At 36.8% G+C, this 23889-nt stretch overlaps 1 protein-coding gene across 2 annotated transcripts; it reads left to right on the top strand.

Annotated features, from left to right (window-relative positions):
• The first annotated feature begins 14440 nt into the window (after nucleotides 1–14440).
• On the top strand, nucleotides 14441–20061 carry LOC130986414 (uncharacterized). Of its 2 annotated transcripts, none has more exons than XM_057909817.1 (11): nucleotides 14441–14791; nucleotides 15185–15644; nucleotides 16803–16904; nucleotides 17516–17737; nucleotides 18252–18310; nucleotides 18399–18490; nucleotides 18594–18706; nucleotides 18844–18906; nucleotides 19033–19154; nucleotides 19258–19320; nucleotides 19777–20061. In XM_057909817.1, exons 2-11 carry the CDS (start codon nucleotides 15237–15239, stop codon nucleotides 19886–19888), a joined length of 1356 nt encoding a protein of 451 aa, XP_057765800.1. In that variant the 5' UTR covers nucleotides 14441–14791; nucleotides 15185–15236; the 3' UTR covers nucleotides 19889–20061. The 2 variants fall into 2 exon arrangements, with proteins under 2 accessions (XP_057765800.1, XP_057765801.1); XM_057909818.1 differs by having other exon boundaries at nucleotides 14468–14791; nucleotides 15190–15644.
• The last annotated feature ends 3828 nt before the right edge of the window (nucleotides 20062–23889 follow it).

Raw genomic sequence — 23889 nt, forward strand, 5'->3', positions numbered from 1 at the left:
GAGGAAGATTTGTTTCTCCCGGACGACGTGAGAGATATCATCCATGGGGCTAGAGAGTGTATGCTTGGGGGTGTCTTTCATGTTTATAGATCGGCAAACCAAGCTGCACATCGGCTTGCTCAATTTGCTCGAAACCTTGAGCGTCCAATGTATTGGACGGACTCTGTTCCAAGCTGGCTTGGTGTTTTTGTAAACAATGATAAAGTTGAATGAATTTTGCCTTCTGTTTCAAAAAAATAAATAGTGGTTTTACTATTTTTGCCTTTTGAATTTCGAGGTCATATATGATTTTACTTTGTGAAAACAACAAATTCCCCCACTTTAAAGGCCCGAATATGTATTAGTAAAAAAACATTATTTTATTCTGGCATAAAATAAGCTCCCAAAACAAAGTATTTTTTAATTTTATATGCAGAACTAGGGCTGGTAAATCGGTGCCGATTTTTCGGTTAAAACCGTAACCGAACCGGAAAAATCGGTTATCGGTTAACTGAAAATCGTTTTTTCCCAGTTCGGTTCGGTTATCGATTAGTACTCTCACAGTAAATCGGTTAATCGGTTTAACCGGTCGGCTAACCGATTAAACCGATTAACCGATTTTTTTAAATTAATTAATTTATTAATTTATAAAATATTTTTTTTGTTCTAAATAAGCATAAAAAATTAGTTGGTGGAGTGGATAGGACCGATTCGGTTTTCGGTTACTCCACAGGGCCTAATTCAGTTTCGGTTAACCGGTTTACCAGCCCTATGCAGAACTATAGTTTTTGTAGGTTTACACTCTAAAGAAGATTCAACAAAATAATAATTAGACCATCTTTATCAGCAACCACTCAACCATCCAACCATCTTTAATATTTAATTAATTTCTCTCTCTTCCACATCACTAATATTCATCTCAACCCAACCACCTCTATTTTTGTTCATTTATCAATGACCACCCCAACCACAACATAATTTTATAATTATTTTTATTCGTAATAATTTTAATAAATTAAAATATTATAAAAAATTAAAATACAAAAAATAACAAACTAATAAAAATTTAAATTACGACAAACTAAAAATATAAATTACAACAATCCAAACTCAAAATAGAAGTTATATGTAGAGAGGATAAATGAGAGAATTTGAAGGTGTATTGAAATATAGCAAGAGTGGTCTCTATTTATAGAGAACGAAAATATATAAATTTTGGTATAATTTTTTTATTTTTTTAATATTTTATATAAAAGATATAATATTTTTTATCAATTATCTAAATAAAATATAATGAACCAATTATATGATAACACTTGTCACCACCTCAATGGATGAGATAAGTGGAGAGAGAGAGACCAAGAGTGGTCGATTTTTTGCCGTGGTCGACCTCTGAAACTTGGGACCTTTTATTTGTTATTTTTTTTTTAAATGCTGATGTGTCACCGACCAGGTTTCATGATTTGAGACCGATAAACTTGGTCTTAATGATTTAAATGCCTTTTTATATAAAAAAAATCTTTATAATAGAATAAAGGGTAATTTGCCTCAAAATATACCAACTTTGACTCAATTCTTATTTTGCTTCTAACCTTTCAATCTTTGCCAAGAAATATATTCACCTTTCAAATTGTAGCCAATTTTACATTCCCAATTTCAAATTATTAGAAATCTACCCCTCAAGAATAAAATATGCAGAATAACCCCAACAATTACAAAACCAGGACAAAAAACCCTAATTATGAATTCTAAAACAGTTTAACAATTAATCAGGCCCAACATGCTTCCGTACAACTTCGAAATAATTCAAATCATAAATCAACAGTATACCTTTTGTCGACTTGGTCACCTTCCGGAGCTTTTATCGCGTTTTACGGACTTCTTGCCTCCTCGGCCTTCGTCCAACCACACACTCGCAAGTGATGGTTGCAACCTTCTCCCTTCACTGTGTTCCGGCTTTCGCCGGATGGTCACCTTCAGGAATCAGTTTCCCTCCTTCACTGTGTTATCGACGCCAAATATTTTTGTTGAAAAATGAAAAGAAAATATTCTTACTAAACCGGAATAGTTGGACAAAAACAAAGCGTTTATAGAGGAATTATATAATAATTAATTTATTTCATAAAATACTCCCCAAGGGAGGAGACTACTTGTTTAGCTACTCATAGTAGCTAATACTTGTGTACATAAAATTAAAAAACTAAAACTTAAAAACTGAAAAACTTTGAAAAACAGAAAAATTAAAATTACAAAGATAGTTTCTGAAGAGAGAGTGTGTAGTGTGAGAAAGTTGTGGAAATTTTCTGATGATCTTCTTCTCTCCAGCACTTGTGTTTTTATAGAGGTTTGAACCCCTCTATTATTGCTCGGTGGTTGGCCTTGGATTCCATCCTCGTGGCCAGCTTGCTTGAATATGACATCCACCTTCTTTTGTCGGCCTTGATTGCCAACACTTGTTAGTGGCATCACATGGTGCTGGACCCCGGCTTTTATCTTCTTGTGATAATGCTGGTAGGGGCCGGCTACTTTTCCTTCCACTCACTTTTGTCCTGAAGCTTTTGGTGAGTGGTCCTCCTGTTCTTCCACCCACTTTTGTCGTTTCTTTTGTGGGTGCGATCCTCGCTGTGAATCACATGATTCACCAAATTTTGTCGGCCACCTTACTTTTTTGGTGCCCGAGGTGTTCTTCCCTTTGGTGTCTGACGCTCGTCATGTTCATCAGACCGGAACCTTCTTCTGTCAGGTTTCGGGAGGAAACCTTTGCCGAATTCTGGCTCCTTCTGCGACGAACATTGGTCGCAGATTCTCTCGATCCAATGGCTCACATGAGCCATATTGCAGAATTTGCGACGAGTCTCTTTGCTCCCCGCGATCTTGTTTCCCCAAATAGTTTGCCTCTTATTCTCGAAAGAATTTTCAGCAAACTGAGTTGTTGTTCCTGTCATTGTGTTAACCAGGAACGTTCCCAGATCTGAGCTTTGAAAGAACTTAAATCTGGACTTCATTTTGTCCATCTCTGTGAGACAGACCCATAGACCCCATGCTCGCCTCGTGGAGATTTGATCCTCCGTAAATGTTGAGACGATTGCGGCATTAAACTCAGGAACTTTGATCCGGTTCAAGGCTCCTGTATCTGGTCTCCGAAGCTTGATGAAATGAAAGGCTTCGTAAACTCCTTTGCCAACTGGCTCTGGAGCTGCACTGAAGAAGTACAATTCCAGAACGTCTCCCCTTTTGAGGGACTCGTTGTTCTCCCATGCGTCGAACACCGTTTTCTGGATCCATTTGGGTAGACCCTTGATTTCGGTGAATGCCGGAGAAGTGGTATAAACTGAAGCTAATGCCCCAAATTCATACCATTCTTTAACATCGTTTGGATTGGCTCCTGGCGTGAACCAAACCCTTGGATACTTTCCTGCAACATCAACCCGGCAATTTCCCGGATTGATGCCCCTTCTCGTAAGAAGTTTCTCCCACCTGTCTTGATAATTTTGCCAAGAAGGAGAAGAAATAATAAAATTAGTATCAACCTTAACTTGGCCTGTCATGGGCCTAAGGCTGATCTCTCCCTCTTTTACCCCAGAGGTGGAGGGTTGACATGTTGATTCAGGGAGTGACCCCTTAACAACATCTTTTCCTCGAGCGTCCGGCTGTGAAGCCATTCTCTCAGGACTTGGGCTAGGGGTACTTGAATCCCCTGCTACAGGTAATCCGCCCTGTACGGAAAGCATTGCTTTAGCCCGATTTTCACGGACTGCGCGCAAGAGCGGCTTGTTGAGTGCTTCCTGAAGATTGAACATCTTCATGAAACAATCATCGATTTGGTTGGATACTTGGGCTTCGTCAGCCGCTTGTATCTTTCCAGCTTATTTAGTGTGTAGTACACACTTCTGCCATTCTTGTTGTAGCAGCTCTAGACTTGCAAAGAGCTGCCCCTGTATTGCCTCGATGGCCTCCACTTCAGGGAGCTCCATCCCTTGTGAGGAAATCTGCAAGAACATTCTGATCAGATTTCAAAACGACAATATCATAATCATAATATTGGCATTCTGCTTGCCATCTAATCAATCTAGCCTTTTCAGGTTTAGATTCAATCTTTTTAGTTAAGAAAGCTTTAACGTTAGTGTTATCTACTTTCAAAACAAATTTTTTAGCAAGTAAGAATAGCGGCCATTTTTTGAACGCCTTCCTGACTGCAAAAAACTCTTTCTCGTTTATGTGCCATCGCACAGCCTCGTCGTTGGAGAAAAGACCGCTACAGTATCTGCAAGGTTCTTCTCCATAAGGGGTGATCTTTGTGAGCACTGCTGCCCACCATGAATCACTTGCGTCGGTGTAGAGGACCAAGTCATCCTCGTCTTGTGGTATTGAAAGTTTTGGGAGATTTTTGCAAATCTCTTTTAACTTTTTCATACCCTCTCGATGTTCTTCCTTCCATATAAATGGAACATCTTTCTTCAGTAGTGGACTGAAGACCTTTCTGTGTTCTGCAAGGTTTTTGATAAACATCCCTGCAAAATTGACAACTCCGAGAAAACTTTGGAGCTGCTTCTTCTCCTTGAGATCTTCTGGAAAATTCTGGACTTTCTCCACAATATGATCTTGTAGAATTATTCCAGATTCATCAATCTCAATCCCCAGAAACTCCATCTTCTGGGTGGCTATGACTGCCTTCTTTTCAGACAGCACCAGTCCTTCTTGTTGACAAACATCCGCAAAGATCTCCAGATGCCTGACATGTTCATGAATGTCTTTTGATGCAATGAGAATGACATCAATATAAACAAACATAAACGAAGAATAATCTTTGAAGAGATTATCCATCTTTCTTTGGAATATCTGAGGCGCGTTGGCTAGCCCCATTGGCATGACATTCCAGACATAATGTCCTTGAGGAGTTGAGAAGGCTGTGAATTTCTTACTCCCTTCCTCCATGCGAATCTGGTAGAAACCTGATTTGCAATCGAACTTTGAGAATACCCTTGCACTTCTGATGCAGTTGATAAGGTGTTCTCTGCTTGGGATGAAATATCCGTCGAACTCAAGAATGTCATTAATCCCTTTATAATTAATGACTAATCTTGGTTTTCCTCGCTTGATCTCCCCATGATTTCTCACCAGAAATCCAGGACTGCTGTAGGGTGATCTTCCACCTTCGATTAGTTTCAAATCAAGGTGTTCCTTGATTATACTCATCATATCCTGTTGATCTTGAGGGTTCATCAGGATAGGTTTGTACCTTACGAACTCATGCTCCTTTCCAGTTTTAACCTTCAAGGTTGCTCTGAGCTGGTTCTTGTCCCACCATGCCAAAGGATCCTCATGATAACACTTCTGGATTCTCCTTTTGACGTCGGCAATGGACACTTGTTCTTCTTCCTTGATATCTTTGTGTGATATCAGGGATACTTTGAGGATTTGAGTTTCTTCCTCAGAGAGATCTGGGAATCCCTCAGTTCTGCATTTGAGCAAAACTTCTCCGAATCTCCTTTGATCCTTCATCTGGGGTCTTCGGAGTTTGCCATCATCACCACGCTTGCTGCGGAATTTGATTGGCATTGAGCGATGTAAGGCTCCATTGAGCCTTTGCACAATGATTTTGTGATCACAATTGGTTGTGAACACTAGCCTCCTGGCTTCATTGTCCTGTATGTACCTCTTGAAGCTTTGCAGAAAATTATTTCCGAATAATATATCTGCTCCGGTATCATGGAAATAAATTGGTGGAGTCTTGACCTTGTACCAAGGTGTCTGTCCTGCTCCGCCGATCAGTATTTCCGTTTGTTTTACTCCCTTTGATAGAAGTAAAACTTTCTTGGAGAAATCCCTTCCTGCAATTCGAGGTAGATCTTCTTCCACTTCTGCTGGAAAGACTCCTCGTTTTGCTGTACAGATTCCTGCTCCTGAATCCACATAAGCAGCAAAATATTCTGCTTTGTATTTCTCGTATAACATCCCAATAGAGATGTATATCGAGAATGGACTTGTCATTGGATCATCAATCTTTGGCGTCCGATTGTGATCTCCATTCCTCCTGATTTCCATGACCATGGCTTATATTTGTCAAGGAAATCTCGTCCTAAGATCAGGACATCTGCTTCCTGTCCGGCTTGGCCTTCGGTTTGGATTTCAAAACCTCCAACCTCCAGAGTTCCGATGTATCGGTTGTCTCCTGGATTTGCCAAATAATACAACGAACTACAAGGAAATTGGTTCTCCCTGCTTGTTGTATCAAATCTTGTGGAAACTTGTCTCCATCCTTCGGGACATTTGAGTTTAACCCTCATGACTGGAGCTGGTGTTTCCTGGATTGTCATTCTCTCATATGATTGAGAGAAACTCCTTGTAATAGGCCCTGAAGTTAGCCTATTTCCTTGGAATGATAGCCTCGGTGCTCCAAGTCTGAGACTTTGAGTATGGCTAAGCACCGTCTTGTCTCCAATATCGATGTTGATTTCTCCAATCTGGGGAATCTCCACTCGGTTTGGTTTGACTGCCTTGGCTACCTCCTTGAATATTTCTGGTATTTCAATGAACTCTTTTCCCAGAAATAATTCTGTGTGATGGGAATTTGATAAGGCATACGAGACTTGATAAGTCAGTGAGTATGGCCTATTCCCTTCTGTCATGAGTTCCTTCTTTTTGTAGTCCTGATAGAGGGTCAGGGCTCGGCTGAAGGATGAATCCTGTAGATTATAAGCGATCTGTGGATAGAACTCGGTTATAATCCTCTTGGCATAGAGATTGCCCGAAAAGGCTCCCAGAACTGATGCTCTAGTATCTCTGATTCTTTTGTCGCAAAGTGCGACATCAATTGGTTGGTCTGTCCCTGGAGAGAGGGAAGATTTGATTACCAACTGAATTGCTCCAATATGAATCCATTTCATCGTGCTTGCGACTTCTGGCTTCATTTTCTTAAGATCCTGCCTAATATCTTCAGCAGGAACCAGCTGGATCTCCACCTGATTACTTGTAATCTCCATTGGAAGCGCCATTTCTCGGTTTGTGACACCAAAATAGACATGATGCTTCCTCTTGGATGGAATCAAGCTATTAAAAACTCGATTCAATCTCCCATTGGAAAACCCTTGGTATGTTTGTACCTCTCCAGTTTCCCTATTGAGTTTCTTCACGAGCTTTTTCACCACTTCTTCCTGTGGAATCAGAAAATGGCTAGTGAATCCATTCTGATCCTCCTTCTGGGTGTGGTGAACCTCTTGTTCCTCTTTAGTCTGACTCGTCTCCGGTTGATCCATCGGTCATCTCCGAATCCTCAGAACTAAAGACTTCTTCTTGCTCATATATACTCTCATCAGAGGATATATCTTCGAATTGATACACGGGTATCAATTTCTGGTGGTAGATAGCGTCTTCGATATCCGGTGTGGATTCGAATCTCCTTATCTGCCTTTTCTCGTTGTCTGGGCAATTGGTTGAAATATGCCCCTTTGCACCGCACGACCAGCAGTTGCAATCCTTGAAACTTTCATTTGCTTTGGCCTGAGTGCGCCTGAAAGTTTTCCTCGCCGGGATTCTCTTTTGATTTGAGAATCGGTTTCTTGATGGTCCGCTCCGTTGGCCTGACTTGTAAGAGCGTGCCTTCTGTCTGGTCCACATAGTTCTTGGCTTCCAAGAACTCCTTCTGGACTTTCTTTCATAGGGTTGATACCTATGTTTCTTTCGGCTTTTCCTTTGATACAGCAACTCCGCACCGATCTCTGTTGGAAGATCAATGTTGTCGCACATCAATGGGGATTTCTTATTGAGTCTCCTCAATCTCTTGAGATTCCTCTGGTCCGCCGCCTTCTGGCACCATTCGGACAGCTTCTTGTGAACATAAGACATCCTCCTTGAAGCACTATCCTGTGGATATCCTCCTGGTGAAACATACTCATTGATGAGCATTTCCCTCCATGGACTTGGAAGCTTTGGAAAGAAAAGGTCCATGGCCGTCTGATCTTCAACTTCCCCCATATGGACATATAGGGTGTACAGACGCAGAAATTCATTGAGAGCTTTTGGCTCTAGCACCATCAACCTTAGATTGTAAAGTGCCTGTTGATATTTCTTGCGCTTCTCCTCTGCGGATCCTTCGAAAAAACCCATTCCCAAGAAATGGATTTTAATTTGTTTAGTAATCTCCTTAATGACGTCATATAAGGATGTGCTACTAAACATCTCTTCCCTGGTTGGAACTTTAAGTCCTTCCCAGTATAGTTTTGCCATGCCTGCTAAGCTTGCTTCGAAGACTCTGGCAAATTCTTTTTTGTCGTAATCAATTGTGGCAATCACGACTTTTAATGATGAAGCCCATTCGTCGATGAGACCCTCCCATTCTTTGAAACTGGCTTCGTCCAGGTTGAGAATCAATCCGTATGGATGGATTGGTTCTAGTGTGACCTTTCCTACAGGAGTATCCTGCATCTGAGGCCTCCGTCGCCTGGTTCGTTGGAACTGGCTTGCATCGTCTTGAGCTGACCCCTTCTTTGACGATTCTTCTTGAGGCTCGGTTTTGGGAACCTCATCTCCTTGGTTCATCTTTAGATCAACCATATTGAGGTTAGCAAAAGATTCTGCTAACTCTTGTAGATCTTCTAATCCGATTCTGTCAAGGCTATCCATGATATTTGCCTTTCATGATTCGGATTATGTCCTCCGGCTGCAACTCTTTAGGTGCTGCATCGAATAGAGATGTAGACGTCGGGTCTTTGGACCATTGATTCCGAATTTTTCCGGAACATGGTTTTCGCCTTTCGATCTCCTCCATCCTTTTCTGGATATCACGCAAGAGGGTTAATATTTCCTCTTGTTTAAGTGATATTCTGCTTAGCTCCATCGGTAGATCGTATAGCTTGACGCCATAATATTCCACCGTCTTTTGGATCTCCCGCAAGTTGACGTTGTCGGAAGAGCTTGGCTCGATCTTTTGGTAGCCTGGATAGACTACTCCTGCTTTGTCTTTGGGTTCCATCAATTGTGGGACTGATGGGCCTCCTCCATGGTTCGTTCAATCGCCGTTCTGGTTGCGGCGAGTCCCATGAGATTCTCATGGTAGAATTGGATACTCGTGATAATATCACGAATATTCTCGACATCTTCTCCTCGTCGTAGGTTGGTAACGAGGGCTCGATTGTTCCAGTTGAGTCCGTCAAGTAGACGGGTAGTTTCACTCTCCACATATTGTAGAGAATTCCTGTATGGTACACATCTCGGACACTCGTCCGGATCCATAAACTTTAAATGGAGTCTCCTCCCACATGGGTTAATCATAAAATACATTAAAAATTATATAATTCCTCTATAAAAACCCGCTTTGATACCATTTTAAACAAGGATCTTTTAAACTGTTTTTCGCTATTTTTTGCTCGAAAGTACGTGGCGTTGTCTCACAGTCCAGACCCAGATTACCAGGTAATCTATCGGGCACGAGGAAAGTTTCCAGCCGATATACCATTCAAGCTCAATTTTATCATGTTTTAGGTATAAATTGTCCTTAAATAAAATTTTTGGGGTGAATCTACAAAATTTCATTCATAGGGGGTTTAATCTAAATATTCAAGACATAGAAATGTGCAATTTGAGACAAAAATCAAAGTTGGTATATTTTTTCGCAACTATGGAAAGCTAGGAAGCAATACAAGAATTAGAGCAAAGTTTGTATATTTTGGGGCAAAGATCCCTAGAATAAAAAGCCTATGTATGTTTGGGGCTTCAAGAAGGCAACATAACTTTTTACTATGGGAAACGAAAATAACATAATACTATGAATTAAACCAAGTAGATAAAATTCCCTAAAAAAAAAAAAAACCAAGTAGATAAAGATTCAATACACACACTGACACACACACACACGATCCATCCACATTTTTGCCAAACCCCATAAAGAAAGAAGAAAATAAAATATCTAACCCAAAGTAACCAAAGCCCATTAAGTATTTGGGCCCAAAACGAACCATAACACAGATTTATGAATTACAAGAAGTATTTTTAAAAACCTCAAATTATTAAGTTTGTAATAAAAATATCCTACCTACATTTTCTGATCCTCTAAATCATAATGTGGCTCGTTGGATGCCACCGTATAATTTATATATTATTATTTTAAATGATATAGAACAAAACAACGTCGTTTTGTATCTGATCATTTAAAAAAATTGACTTTGTTATGTGTTACGCTAATTGATTCAAATCGCGTTGAAGGTCAATTTATCGAGCATTGTCTTAATTTATTTAAATGATATGACAAAAATCGACATCGTTTTATGCCATATCAATTAAAAAATAAACATCCGACGAGCCACGTTTCGAGGATCGAAAAATAAACAAGGGACATTTTTTATACAAATTTAATAATTTAGGGTTTTTTTTAACTATAATTTTTTTTTATCAAATGTCCCTAAATTATAAAATAATTTAGTTATAGAAAATAACTGGAAGTAATTTAAATATAATCTCAAACTTAATCTCAAAATATAATTTGAGATTAAGTTTGAGACTATATTTCAAACTAAATCTCAAACTAAAATCCGACGAGCCACATTTTGATATAGTTCAAACTAATCTCAAAATTTAAATGTCATATTAAATCTCAAACTAAATCTCAAAAACAAGGGACATTTGATAAAATGGATATAGTTTGAGATTTAATATGACATTTACTTTTTTTTGAGGTAAAACTGGAAGTAATTTCAATACTGCAGTCAACAATTAAAACGTTTAGTTACTTTACTTCTGCTAAACAAAAGAACAAAAGAAATAGGAAACATATAGTTAGGCTATGCTTACTTACAATCCAACACAATCGATTGTTGGATAGGATAAAAACATTAAATAGAAAAAAAAAAATTAACTTTTACACCAATCGATTGTGTCTATATTCTACCAACCTCTTACACAACTTTTTCAATCAAATAAAAAAGTGACATTTGACATTTTATAATTAAAAAATAATGTTAATTATTAATAATAAAAACATTTAGATTGTAATAATAGGTTATTGATAAAGTATAAAAGTTATAGAATTTAAATAAATTATATTTAGTTAGGTTGTACATGTAAAAAAAGAGAAATATTTTTTTTTTGAATAGATTGGATTGCTGAGATCATTGATAAATACAACTCATTAGAAGAATTTGGCGATTCTAATCTATTGACAAAGTATTTACAAATTAATCAATTTTAATTATAGGAACTCATTAGAACAAATTTGCGTGACACTAATTTACAGGCAAAGTATTTACAAATTAATCAATTTTAATTATTTCAGCTATTTCAGAATGATTATAATTAACTATAACACGTATCTTGAATCGTTATTTGAAAAAACTAGTGTATTACCCGTCGAATTTCGACGGGTACATATTTTCTTGTAATTTATATATTTTATGTTATTCTTATGATAATTATATAAAATAATTTTTTATGTAAATTATTTATATAATTAATTAAATTAAATTAAATTAGTAATACATTTTAAATTATTTTAATCTCAACAACTTTTAGCAATTAAATTATTAATTTTGTTGAGATCATAAAAATACCCATTAGTTTTCATATGAAATTATATAAAAAGTTGACGCGTAAGAAAAAAAAAAGAGTAGAAATACATATAAATTTGACATAGGTATGATGGAGGATTGATTTGTTGCATTTGTTGTTACAAGATTTATTAATTTTTTTCAAATTTTTTTTTATTTTGCCTTTTGACCATAATTTTATATGGAATTTGAAAAATCATAATTGAATTGTGAGTATCATATAATTCCGAACTTCTAAAAGCATAACTAATTATGAAAATAATCTCGTCTGATATTTAAAAGACCATAACTGATTTATCGAACATCATATCATTTGGAGTTTTAAGACCAACCAAGTTGTGGGCATCATCTCGTCGCAAACTTGGCAGATCACCTCTAACTTCTGAGCATCATCTTGTCTGAAACTTGAAAGAGAATCATCTCGCCTAAAACTTGAAAGAGCATCATCTCGTCTGGAGTTTTGAGCATCATCTCATCTAGAGTTTGAGAGAGCATAATCAAATATGAAATTATATTCAACCATGACTCCAATTGTCAACTATCTAACAAACATAACTCTAACAATTTAGATATTTTATTTATATATGTAATTTTATTAGTTCAAACTCTAGAGAGAAAGGAAAGAGAAGAGTTCTTAAAACAGTAAAAGAGAAAGCGTGTGCTTTAATTCATCATCGTAGGTATTTATAGGCATTACAGTCGGGGTAAAGTAGTAAATTCGTCTGGTCATCTATTCCGCATGCTCGCCATTAAACTAATTAAGGCTATTATTATATTATAACTTGTCAGGTCGTTGTCCCCCAATTACAGAGCTGGATTCTATCCTCATCATCCCGCTCTGGATTTCCTTCCTTGGGGCAGACTTCTACTCTTTGGCTCCGCTCTGCTAAGTAGCTCCGCCTTCTGGCGAATTGTCTCTGGCATGTGGCTCCGCGCTTTGGCTCCAATAGCTTAGCTCTGACTCTGGATCTGGCGATTTGGCTCTGGCTCTGACTCTAATGACTTAGCTCTGACTCTGGATCTGGCGACTTGGCTTTGGCTCTGACTTTAATGACTTAGCTCTGGCAGCTTTGCTCTGGACCTCTGCTCTGGAAGCTCTGCTCTAGTTAGCTCTGCTCTGGCAACTCTGTTCTGGCATCTCTGCTCTGGCAACTTGGCTCTGGCCCTCTGCTCTGGAAGCTCTGCTCTGGTTAGCTCTGGCTCTGGCAGCTATGCTCTGGAAGCTCTGCTCTGGCAACTTTGCTCTGGTTAGCTCTGCTCTGGACTTTCCCTTTGCCTATTTCTCACAGCTTCTTTGCTCCCTGCTGCTCATCTTTGGTATTCCAAGCAAAGCCACGTGTCCTGATCTTAGGACCTTGAATATTTCACCCCTCATCAGAGTTGATAAATCATATTGCTTCCATGCAACAATCACAACACGCTTGATAGCAGATGCCAACATTCTTCAAACAAAATACCATTAGTGAGAAATTAGTACCAGCAAATGAGAGAAGTCAAGCTCCTTGTGTGTGACTGAGAATTCAATATAAAATCCTACTTATATTCTTAGGCATTTATCAAACAATTGCTGAGCAATACCATATCATAGATCTTTAAATAAAAGGAAAATAAAAACACAATAGAGAGAAGAACAATTACTTTAATTTGATGGATAGCTTTGATACGGCAACGACGACGACGACGAAAATTTCTCTAAAATTAAGCTTGTATCTGACTTGATTGTAGTAAAAAATAAACCTTTCAAACCATGTTTTAGAGTGGTTTCCTGACTTGATTGTAGTGAAACGTCTGTGAGATTGAGAGAATTTTTAGGGGAATAGATTGGTAAGGATGAAGCAGAAACACTGAATCTCTCTCAATTAACTTATCTGCACAGTCTAAATCTCTACCATCCGAAACAAAAATCACGGAGCGGGATTAGGAATACAGGAGCGGGAAGTATTACCGTGACTAAGGGCAGAAAACGCGGCTGGGTGAATTGGGAGTGATTGAGAGAGCCGAATTTTGTGTTAGATCCACGTAGGCTAAGGGATTGAAAAGCTGGGATTTGAAGCATGCCACGTAGGCTAAGGCCTAATCGTATTATAGAATAGATATTATTATTATTATTATTATTATTATTATTATTATTATTATTATTATTATTATTATTATTATTATTATTATTATTATTATTATTATTATTATTGTAGTAATGGACGAACAGAAACAAATAAAGTTTGCAGAAATGAAAATATATTTTTCTTCCCTATATAAATAAAATGTATGGATTTATTTTATAAAAAATAAAAATAAAATTTTAATTATTTTGATAGACATAAAATAAGATTTTGTTTTAAATTAATCAGTTTATAGAATTTGTGCCTTATTATGCAAACATGTAAATCAATGACCGGACCCGTTTATAATTTACATATACGTGCATGTCTCAATTCAAACTTAATTTAAAATTAATTTTATTGAAAATTAAGAATATAAATATTATATATATATATATATATATACAATATAATATATTGCGACATATACATATAATATGTACGCTATTGAGAAATATAAAATTAATAGCAAATATACATCAAATCACTAACATTCAATTAAAATAATTTATCGTATATAGATTATAATTTTTTTCTTATCAAACATGTAAATCTAATTTTTATCTAGGAAAAATAAATAATAAAATTTATTAATTTAGATTATATGTAATGTTAATATTATTATATATATATATATATTTATTATTAATTATATTTATTATGATTAATGAATATTTATATATAGAATGTAATAGTTAATTAATTAATAAATGATGAAGATTATATATGGTAAATTTTGAAATGGTGAGATTTTAGATATGCCACATTGGATAAGGCTTAATCCTATTATATAATAGATTCTCATGCTACAAAATGAATTAGTTTAAAAAGTCATAGATATAAGAAATTACTGTACTAGTTTATAGCGACATCGAGAAAAGATACGAGCAAGCCAATTCCCAATAGATCAGGCCCTTTCCTCCGCTGCCGTCTCTTTTCTTAGCTCCCCTTCCATAACCCCAGCTCCCACCGCGCTCCTCGTTAATCCGCCGCCACCCCCTTTCACCTACTCCCCCTCCACAACCCTGATTCGCGATCCCTGCGCGCCAAAATCTTGAATAAGTAATGAATTTGGATTAAATGGAAGGAAAGGAGGGATCGTGCCGCTGCCGCAATAGCTGATTCATCTTCCTACTCGCCGTCTGTAATGGTTCCAAGTTTCTAACCCTGCCTGCGGTAATTCCTGACTTTAAGTTAGCTGCTTTTTAAGTATTCTCTAAGGTTTAATTGGCAATTGAATGGAAAATGCTTATGTATTGTATGACGGGGAATTGGCATTTTGTGTCATATGAAATACTAAGTTATTACGTTTTCTGAAACATGAATATCGATTCCGGATAGGTATATAGTGTGATCAATATGTAAGAGCCCAGATTTGGTATTGGAGCAATTAGTTTAGGGAGTTCGAAGATTACAGTTTAAAAACCATTTGATTACAAATTAAACCAATTTAACATTACAAAAAACAAATTAATTGCAATGCAAGGGTGGAAGTTTAGTTTTTTTTTTTGAACCCATGGTGGAATATGACTTAATGGAGTAATATGTTTCAATTTGTGGCTCATATAGATCAGTTGCTGTTTTCCATTTGTGTTGCACACTGTCATCTCTTCCAACAACCATGTCGCAAGCGGAAACACCTGTGAACCCAAGAAGAAACCAGGCTCCATCTTCAACCACAAATATTCCTCTGGAATCAGATCCTCATCTTAACCCTGGTACGGCGCCAGTGCCAGCCAAGCCTACTGTTGTGTCCGATATCTCAGATCTTGCCAATACTTCTCTTGCATTGACCACAGCGTCTATGGCCGGAACTCTCAAGAGGCCCCGCGAAGAGGATTCTGTGGAGGCTGGGACCTCAGTTGATTTGCCAGAAGCAAAGCGGCGTATAAAGGCCACTCATGATGTGATATACCGAATTGTTGTACCCTCGCGGCAGATTGGGAAAGTCATTGGAAGAGCGGGGCACCGTATTCAGAAGATTAGAGAGGATACTCAAGCTACGATTAAAATTGCTGATGCTATTTCGGTAAGCAGATTGATGTATGTTTCTGTTTTTGGCTTCGTTTTTTTCTTCCTTGGTTGGTACTTTTAGCTATAAGCCTATAACCTATAGAAAAAATTTTATTAGCGACTGCTCAATAATTTATTGAGAAGGTATAAATTGAATGGAATTTTACTCTTTTCTCGGAATTTTTGGGTAACTAGTAGAAATTTTTAGAGAAAAAGAAGTTTCTGGCCTGGTAAACAATACTCCTACTTTTCAAAGTCCAAACATGTATGAAAAATGATGAATAATTTAATCTTTTGACAATTCTTGTTAACATCTTTTTTTTTGGTTTCTTTTGCATGGTGATAGTATGATTCTTAATTTAGACAGTAAAACTAGCATATGCTGATATAAATGTAACTAGCAACTCACTTTCCTGTTTTCTTGCTCTGCAGTTTTTCCTTGACAGATAGAGGAACTAAGTCTGTAATCAAATTAAGACCAGTAAGGCGGGTCTATGAATCTGTTTCTGATTCTATCCACTCCTGCTGGAAATTTTTGAATTGCTTCTGGACCAGATTCATGCTTATGTCCAAATCAGTAACCAAATGCCTATCTATAGGTCAGGATTTACAGAAATACAAAGCACACTCCCTCCCCTCTTCCCTCCCCACCCCTACTCCCAGCTTCACCCCTCCCCACTCCCCGCTTCGGTGATATCATCCTCCCTATTTCTCCTTCCATTTTCCTACCTGCATTTTCTTATTTATCCCTTCCCATTCTTGGTGTGTGTTTGTGTGTGTACTTGAGTGTCTGAGGAGGATGGTGTGGTTCACAGTTGGCTGATCAGTTCTGGGCCAACTGTAAACCTGTATCCATCCTCACCCCATCTGCCTCAACCAACTAGGAAAGGTTGGGTTTTGGGCAGTTACTTGGTCTAGTGGACCATGATCCTGTGGGGAATTCTTGATTTTGGTCTCTTTATTTATATGAACAGAATTGGATCTAGTACAATTTGTTGTGGATGTGAATGAGACTTAACAAATCATAGGCGTAAAGAAGACCAAGTTGTTCTTGGCTTGATTTACTTAATCTGATATATTTTTGTCATTTTCCCCCCCTTCCATTATAGGATTGCCTAACCACCTGGTTATCCAATTTATTTTCTGAAATTATGATTTCTTTTGTGGTTTGCAGAAACATGAAGAGAGGGTGATCATTATCAGTTCGAAGGACAGTGACAATGTTTTCTCTGATGCAGAAAATGCTGTTCATCAGATTGTTACCCTAATCCTCAAGGTAGCATGAAACACTGCCTTGGAATCAAATCAGGACGAATGGTTTTCTTTTAATTGAAAACTGTGAATTGCTATTTATTTCCTTCATAATATTCTGTAGACTTGTTATTCATATTCTTTTTTATTCCTTTTACATGTGATGCCAAAACAAAACAAAAGCAAATATATTGTTAGAGTTCATGGAGCTCAATATAATCCTTTTGTTCATTGTATAGATTATAGAGGAAAAGACTATAATGGCACCACTGTTGAATAATTACAAGATAGATGCTGTCATATGAATGCAAGAAAATCACTTTGTGCATCCCGCATATTTTGACGTCGGGAGAAGGAAGTTCGCTGAAATGCACAAACTCTCCCCCATATATTATCAATTTAATATTAAGATGAGCGAACTTCTGAATGTTAGGGGAGAAATCTGGGGTTAAGGGCTTTTTGTGTGGGAATGAAGTTAGGGAAACTTATGTATTGGTATTAATTTGGATTTCACATTCTAAAGAAGTATCATGCTTGTGAGTTCTTTCCTCTATGGTTTTAGTCTTAGCCAATTGAATGGCTGTATTCAGCATGGTTAAATATCTATATCATATATTTGAATTCCATTTGTGATAGGACGATGACGGGAATGCGGAGGCAGTGAAAATTGGTCCTGGACATGTCCCAGCTAATGCAGTGAGGCTTTTGATTGCTGGTTCTCAAGCAGGTGGCTTGATTGGAGTTTCGGGTCAAAATATTGTGAACTTGAGGAATACCTCAGGAGCAAGTATTGCTGTTCTTTCTCCTAATCAGTTGCCTCCATGTGCATCTGCCCATGAATCTGACCGAGTCGTACAGGTTAGCTCAAAAGAGATTTCGTACAACAATTTAATTTTAGTGTTGTACTGGTTAGTTGATACTTTGTTTTAGATTTCAGCATTTTGTTTGTCATCATACACCATGTTATGTTTAAAGTTGTGAGTCTAGCTGATACTTGTCACTTGTCAAACAACTCTATTATAAAGTGAAGAGATTGACAAAAGCATTATTAAAATTGAACCGTGCTTGTAATTTAAGGATGTCTATGATACTTAATTACGAAGACTAGGTAATATTTATCATGCTTCTGGATGTTTTTATTCTCTCCTTTTGATGTATTAGAAGTACATTAAAGATATATTTTCAGAAAATACACTGGGTAGTGGTGAATATGTGAAATTTCTGCTGATGTGAGCTAGGATCTATATGTGTGTGGCAATTCTCCTAATAATTTTGCTCGACTGTGAGCTGATATGTTCATTGCTGATACATTACGCCGGTTGCATTTATGCTTGTGCTGCTGTTAGAGATGTTGATGGTATTTTTATTGCAGATATCCGGGGAAATTCCTGCTGTTTTGAGAGCTGTAGTGGAAATTGGCTGCCAGCTGAGGTGGGCACAAGTGGTTTACTTTAATATGTGTTCCGTACATCTGGGTGCCTGTATTTTAGTGTTAATATTGCTTTTTTGCAACTTGTAGGGATAACCCACCTAAACAAGTAATATCTATCAGCCCAACAAATAATGTTGGTATTCATAGGCAACCTCAACCATTTGTGGATCCTACTTCAGGTAATTTATATTTTCAACTAGAGTAATACATTTTATTGTTTCATTGTATTACTGTGTCATATCTTAGTATTGCGAGGACATCATCATTATTACAAATTTGCAGCTGATTATGTTACTTTGGAGCTTTTGGTTCCTGAAAATCTGGTGGGTGGGCTGATCGGAAGGTTCGGGGCCAATATATCCAGGATTAGAAATGAGTCTGGAGCAAATATCAAGGTAGCTTTTGCCTTACAGATTCATATTATAAATAACGTGTTATTTTGGTTGAGGTTCCTGTTTCAGATTCTGGCGTAGTCCTCGTTAATAATAAATATAGTTGATGATTCAGTGTATCTTTTGCATTCTGGTTGTAGGTTTATGGTGGGAGAGGTGAACAAACACAAAGACAGATTCATTTAGGTGGTAGCGCTCAACAGGTAAAGATTCATTTTCTTTTAATTCTCCGAATCTGAAGTTTATGATATACTTTGTCATGCTTTCTTCATGAAGCTTGGATCTTTTTGTCCCGTCACACATTCTTATGCCAGTGCTCTATCCTTTAGGTTGCCCTTGCCAAGCAGCGGGTTGATGAGTACGTCTATGCTGAATTGATGCGACAAGCAGGGGGGCAACTGCAGCTCACTGCTGCTGGTCAATTGCAACAATATCCTGCTCAACAGCCGATGTAATGTATTCATACTTGCTTACTGCTAAAAGTCTATATATGACGGGCATTTTTCGTAGTTCGCTATGAACTAGTAAATTGCTAATGCTGCTTCTTTGTGCAGGCCTGACATGTCAAATACTCTATACCAAGGTTATGGACATGCCCCTGGCCTATACACAAGCAGGTATGTCCCTGCATTTGTGAAGTTCCACTGTTGACTACTACTTTTCTTGCAAAGATACAGATTTTCAGTTGTAGAAGCAATATAGATTCGTTGACTCTTAAAAGTATCATAGTCTCACCACATCTTATACGGGCTTGACCAGACACTGAGAGATTCACCTGGTTCTGATTTTTGGCAATAAAAAATACCGTTAGTAACTAGTTGCATGATCAGGTCTTACAGTGATATCAATTTTGGCAACATGACATTGTGATCTAGAAGTTTTGGCCCTTGACCTTTAATGTTGTTATGTTATGTGCGTAAGGCAACTTGGCATATGCACAAAATAGTACGAAGTCGATTATTACAGGATATCATTGAGCAAATATGTTTCTAATTTCATGTATCAACAAAATGCTGTCTACTTTTGATTTAGATGAACAGCTTATGAAGTTGAAACTTGTCAATTTTATGCAGTAATCATGACGTTGGGATGATGGCGGCGCTGCCCCCGATGTTTGCATCAAGCACAACTACCCAAGCTCCTCATTACTATGCTCATCAGTCCTATCCTGCTCCACCATTATAGGTGCGAATAGAAGCATCTTCCCCCACCCTCCCTCCTCTGTTTCATGTTGGCCTTCGTGTTTGATTAAATTTATTGTATAAGATTTATCAATTCCCGTTGCATTGCACCGCGTCTGCACTCTTGTTGGATAGTTAATCTTGCTTACAATAAGAATGTAACCTTTGCTGGTATTATGATGCGACTCAATCAAAAGAAAATATATGAGATGAAACAAGAATGAAAACGCTGTTCATATAATTACATAACTAAATATGAATCTGATTCTAGAGAGTCGGGGTTGGTTGCCGCAGTATTATTGAGAAATTCGGAATTTATGTTATTGATTCAATTTTGACTTGTTGCATTTCTAATTTTCTACACCTTAGGCGTAGTCAATTAGTACTATTTTTTCAAAGGGTGCGCAGTGGAATAAAAGATGTAGCTCCTTGTCTGTACGAAAAGGGGGGGCAACTAAATTACGAGGACATTTTTGCTAGACTAATTCATATTAAGTTATACGACTCATCTAGTCAGACCCTCGTTATCTGACCCAAAACAGAGTCAGATTTTGAATATACTCAAAGCATTGATGGAGCCAGCGGCCACCCCTCTAGGGGATGAAACACAGTAGACTTTTAAAGACTAATGCAAAGTGCGATTATGCCAATAAATCTCTAATTTAATCTCTCCTAATTACTCTAATTTCACTTAAGCCTAATGTAACTTAATGAGAAGACCATAAATATGTGGCACCTTCAAAAAAATATTCTAACTACGTATAAGGCCAACAACATTCTGTAAAAGGATAGGGACAAAATGCACTATTGATTCACTCAACTCACACATTCACTCCCATAGCACCTTCACTTTCTCCTCTCCCTCTCACCTCTCGTGCTCTTCACAACAGACATACATGCATATGCATCTACACAAATACCAAAAAAAAATATAAAAAAAAAATACAAAAAGCTACCTTCTTCTTCATCTCCAGGGATCGTCGCTGCCGCTAGCTACCGCAACGTCCCACTTTCCTTCGTCTTTTCTTCCTGGGTTCCTAGAACTTCAACCCGGCCCTTGCAGGGTAAATATTAATTTTTTGATTACTTGCATGTAAATACATAAAGTATACCTAAATTTTGGATTTTAACCAATAATATTTTCTTGGTCGATTAATACAAATGCTTTGAACATTTTAAATTTGGCGCGAATGAAAATTTTGAATACGTTGACACTGGAATTTTACTATGAAGAAGAAAAGAAGATAATGTTTCAACGTTCACGTAATAAAATTCCGGCATCTAAATAAGATAAAAGGTTGTTGGCTTTTAATTCAGACTGAATTAAAAAAAATTCAAAGTTTATGTAATAATTGATAAAAAGAAAATGGTTAAAAATAAAAATTTGGGTATACTTCACATGGAAGTGTAGATCTTGTAGATCCTTATCTTCTATGTAGTATATAGATCTAATTGGACCACACATTATGTTTATGTGGACACATAAAACACGACACGTGGCAAAGGCCTTCTAAGATAGAAAACTCAAAGGGGTATTATTGTCCCCTTAAAAATATGACGATTTAGGGTTTTTCGCATTTTTTTAAGGAAAAAAACGCACATGTGTATATTAAATTCATGGTGATCCTAGACTTATATGTATTTGTGTTTAACTATATGAATATTTGTATTGGATTATATGCATATTGTATTCAAACAAATTTACGTAAGATATATTTTGAGTTTTTGGAATGGCCACTGGGGAGCACGAGTCAAGTGCGCTCGCCACCTATGTGGCCGCCGCAGATATTTCTCCCAACGGCTGACTTAGAAACGCAACACCAATTTATGATAGAGAAAGAGAAAGAACAACGTTGATTTGTGATAGACAGAGAGATCGATGCCGATTTGTGATAGAGAAATAGCAAATCCAGGGTTTAGGATTGTATAGTTTATATTCGCGCAAGTATGTGATATATATTAAAGAAAATTCACGCTTCGGCCAATATCAACAACACCATACCGCCACCATCACCGCCTTATACTCTCTGCACTCAGACACAACAACAGCACCCCGCAACAATGAACACATCGCATGAGAAGATGTACAATAAAGTAGGGTAATTAAATAGATTAAGAATTATTCATGCATATTTGTGTGCAATATTATACATATTTGTACGTAATATCATGCATATGTTCGACATTATGCATATTAAAAATGGGTTAAAAAAACTAAAAAAATGCGGAAACCTCTAAAACATCAAATTTTTAAGTGATCAATAATACTCTCTATGTTTTTTGGCTTCAAAAATCTCTGCCACGTAATGCGTTATTATGCATTCGCATAAACACAATATATGATCTAAATATAGATATGTATACTACCTAGTAAAAGAGATCCACCAGATCCCCACTATAATTCATATAAGAGGTGGTCTTGGGTACGCCCGGGTGTACCGTACACCCGGGTTGACCCATACCCAGATCATGACCCCCATCCTGATCCAAACCCGCATCTTGACTCAAATCATGTAAATGACACTATTTTGTTATACAAATGACACTGCGTATAAATTACTCTATAACATTGTAAATGACACTTTGTATCATTGACATTATTCAGAAATATAAATGACACTTCCTGTAATTGACACTATAAGATTTTAAATGACTCTATAATATTTTAAATAACACTATAAGATTGAAAATGACACTATAACATTTTAAAACGTTACAGTGTCATTTATATAATTGAATAGTGTCAAGTATAAGCAGTATCATTTGTATAACTGAATAGTGTCATTTACACGATTTGGGTCAGAATGCAGGTTTGAATTAACATGTGGGTCATGATTTGGGTACGAGTCTGTAGGCAATTAAATTTATAGCCTATTAAATCATGCCATGTGGAAATTACAAATTAAATATGAAATTATATATTTTATTTTATATTTTGGAATTAAATTAAATATAATTCCAAGATTAAATAAATATATAATTAATATTTGATTATGTGGATTTATTGACCAATCAGAAATTGACATGTGGAATATCTACATAAAATATTAAATATTTTATGTAGATAAATACAAATATTGAGGAACCAATCAAATCGCGCCACCTCAGCCCTAAAAGCCCAATATGACAGGCCAAAGCCCACAGCCTACTCCATTCTTCACCTATAAATATGGGTCATTTGTGGAGTCAAAGGGACAGAAATCATTTTGAGAGCTCAAGCATTGAAGGAGTAATTCTCTACGACGAAGTCATCTCCAACAATCAAGGCATTCTGCAAAGAAGATCAAAGAGTTCTTCATCAAATTCATCCAAGTCAACGTTTGATTCAGAAATAAGGTGGAAGCCCTCTGGATTGACGTTATCAAATCAAATTCAAGTTAACATTTGAGTTCAAGGAGATCAAGAAATTATATTTCCCTCCAAGGATTTGAAGAAGCTTGAAGAGGAGAATCAGAGGATTAAAGTAGAGAATCGCAACCCGCAACAAATTCATTTCAATCCACATATTTTGGATTTGTACACATTTTTGTATTTCATTAAATTGAATACAATAAAATTTGTGTTTACAGAGTCATCCCGAGTATACAGTACACTCGGGTGTACATAAAATTTTGTGTTCATATATTTATAAACAATTTATCTTTAATTTTCTAATTCAAAACTTCATCTCTCTATTTTTTTCTTCAAAAATATCTCCTATTTTATTTTACTATTGGCAAAACAATACTCAGCCATTTTCCTTTTCAAATCTATCACAACCTTATCTTGTGTTACCCAAGAAATGATGCATGGGAACATCAAGATGGTCAAAACATGATGTAGAGTTTTACTATCTCACGTCAATCAGGCAAATCAAGACTAGCGTCGACCAAAATGATACTAATATTTGTAAAAGATAAAAAGGTTAATTAATTACATATAAAATATTAAATTTTTGTCCAATTTAAAATACAAATTTTAAAAGATAGTGTGGTAATTATTGAATTTCATCAAATTCTGATTTTG

Source organism: Salvia miltiorrhiza, chromosome 5 (assembly GCF_028751815.1).
Source record: "Salvia miltiorrhiza cultivar Shanhuang (shh) chromosome 5, IMPLAD_Smil_shh, whole genome shotgun sequence".
Classification (NCBI taxonomy): domain Eukaryota; kingdom Viridiplantae; phylum Streptophyta; class Magnoliopsida; order Lamiales; family Lamiaceae; genus Salvia; species Salvia miltiorrhiza.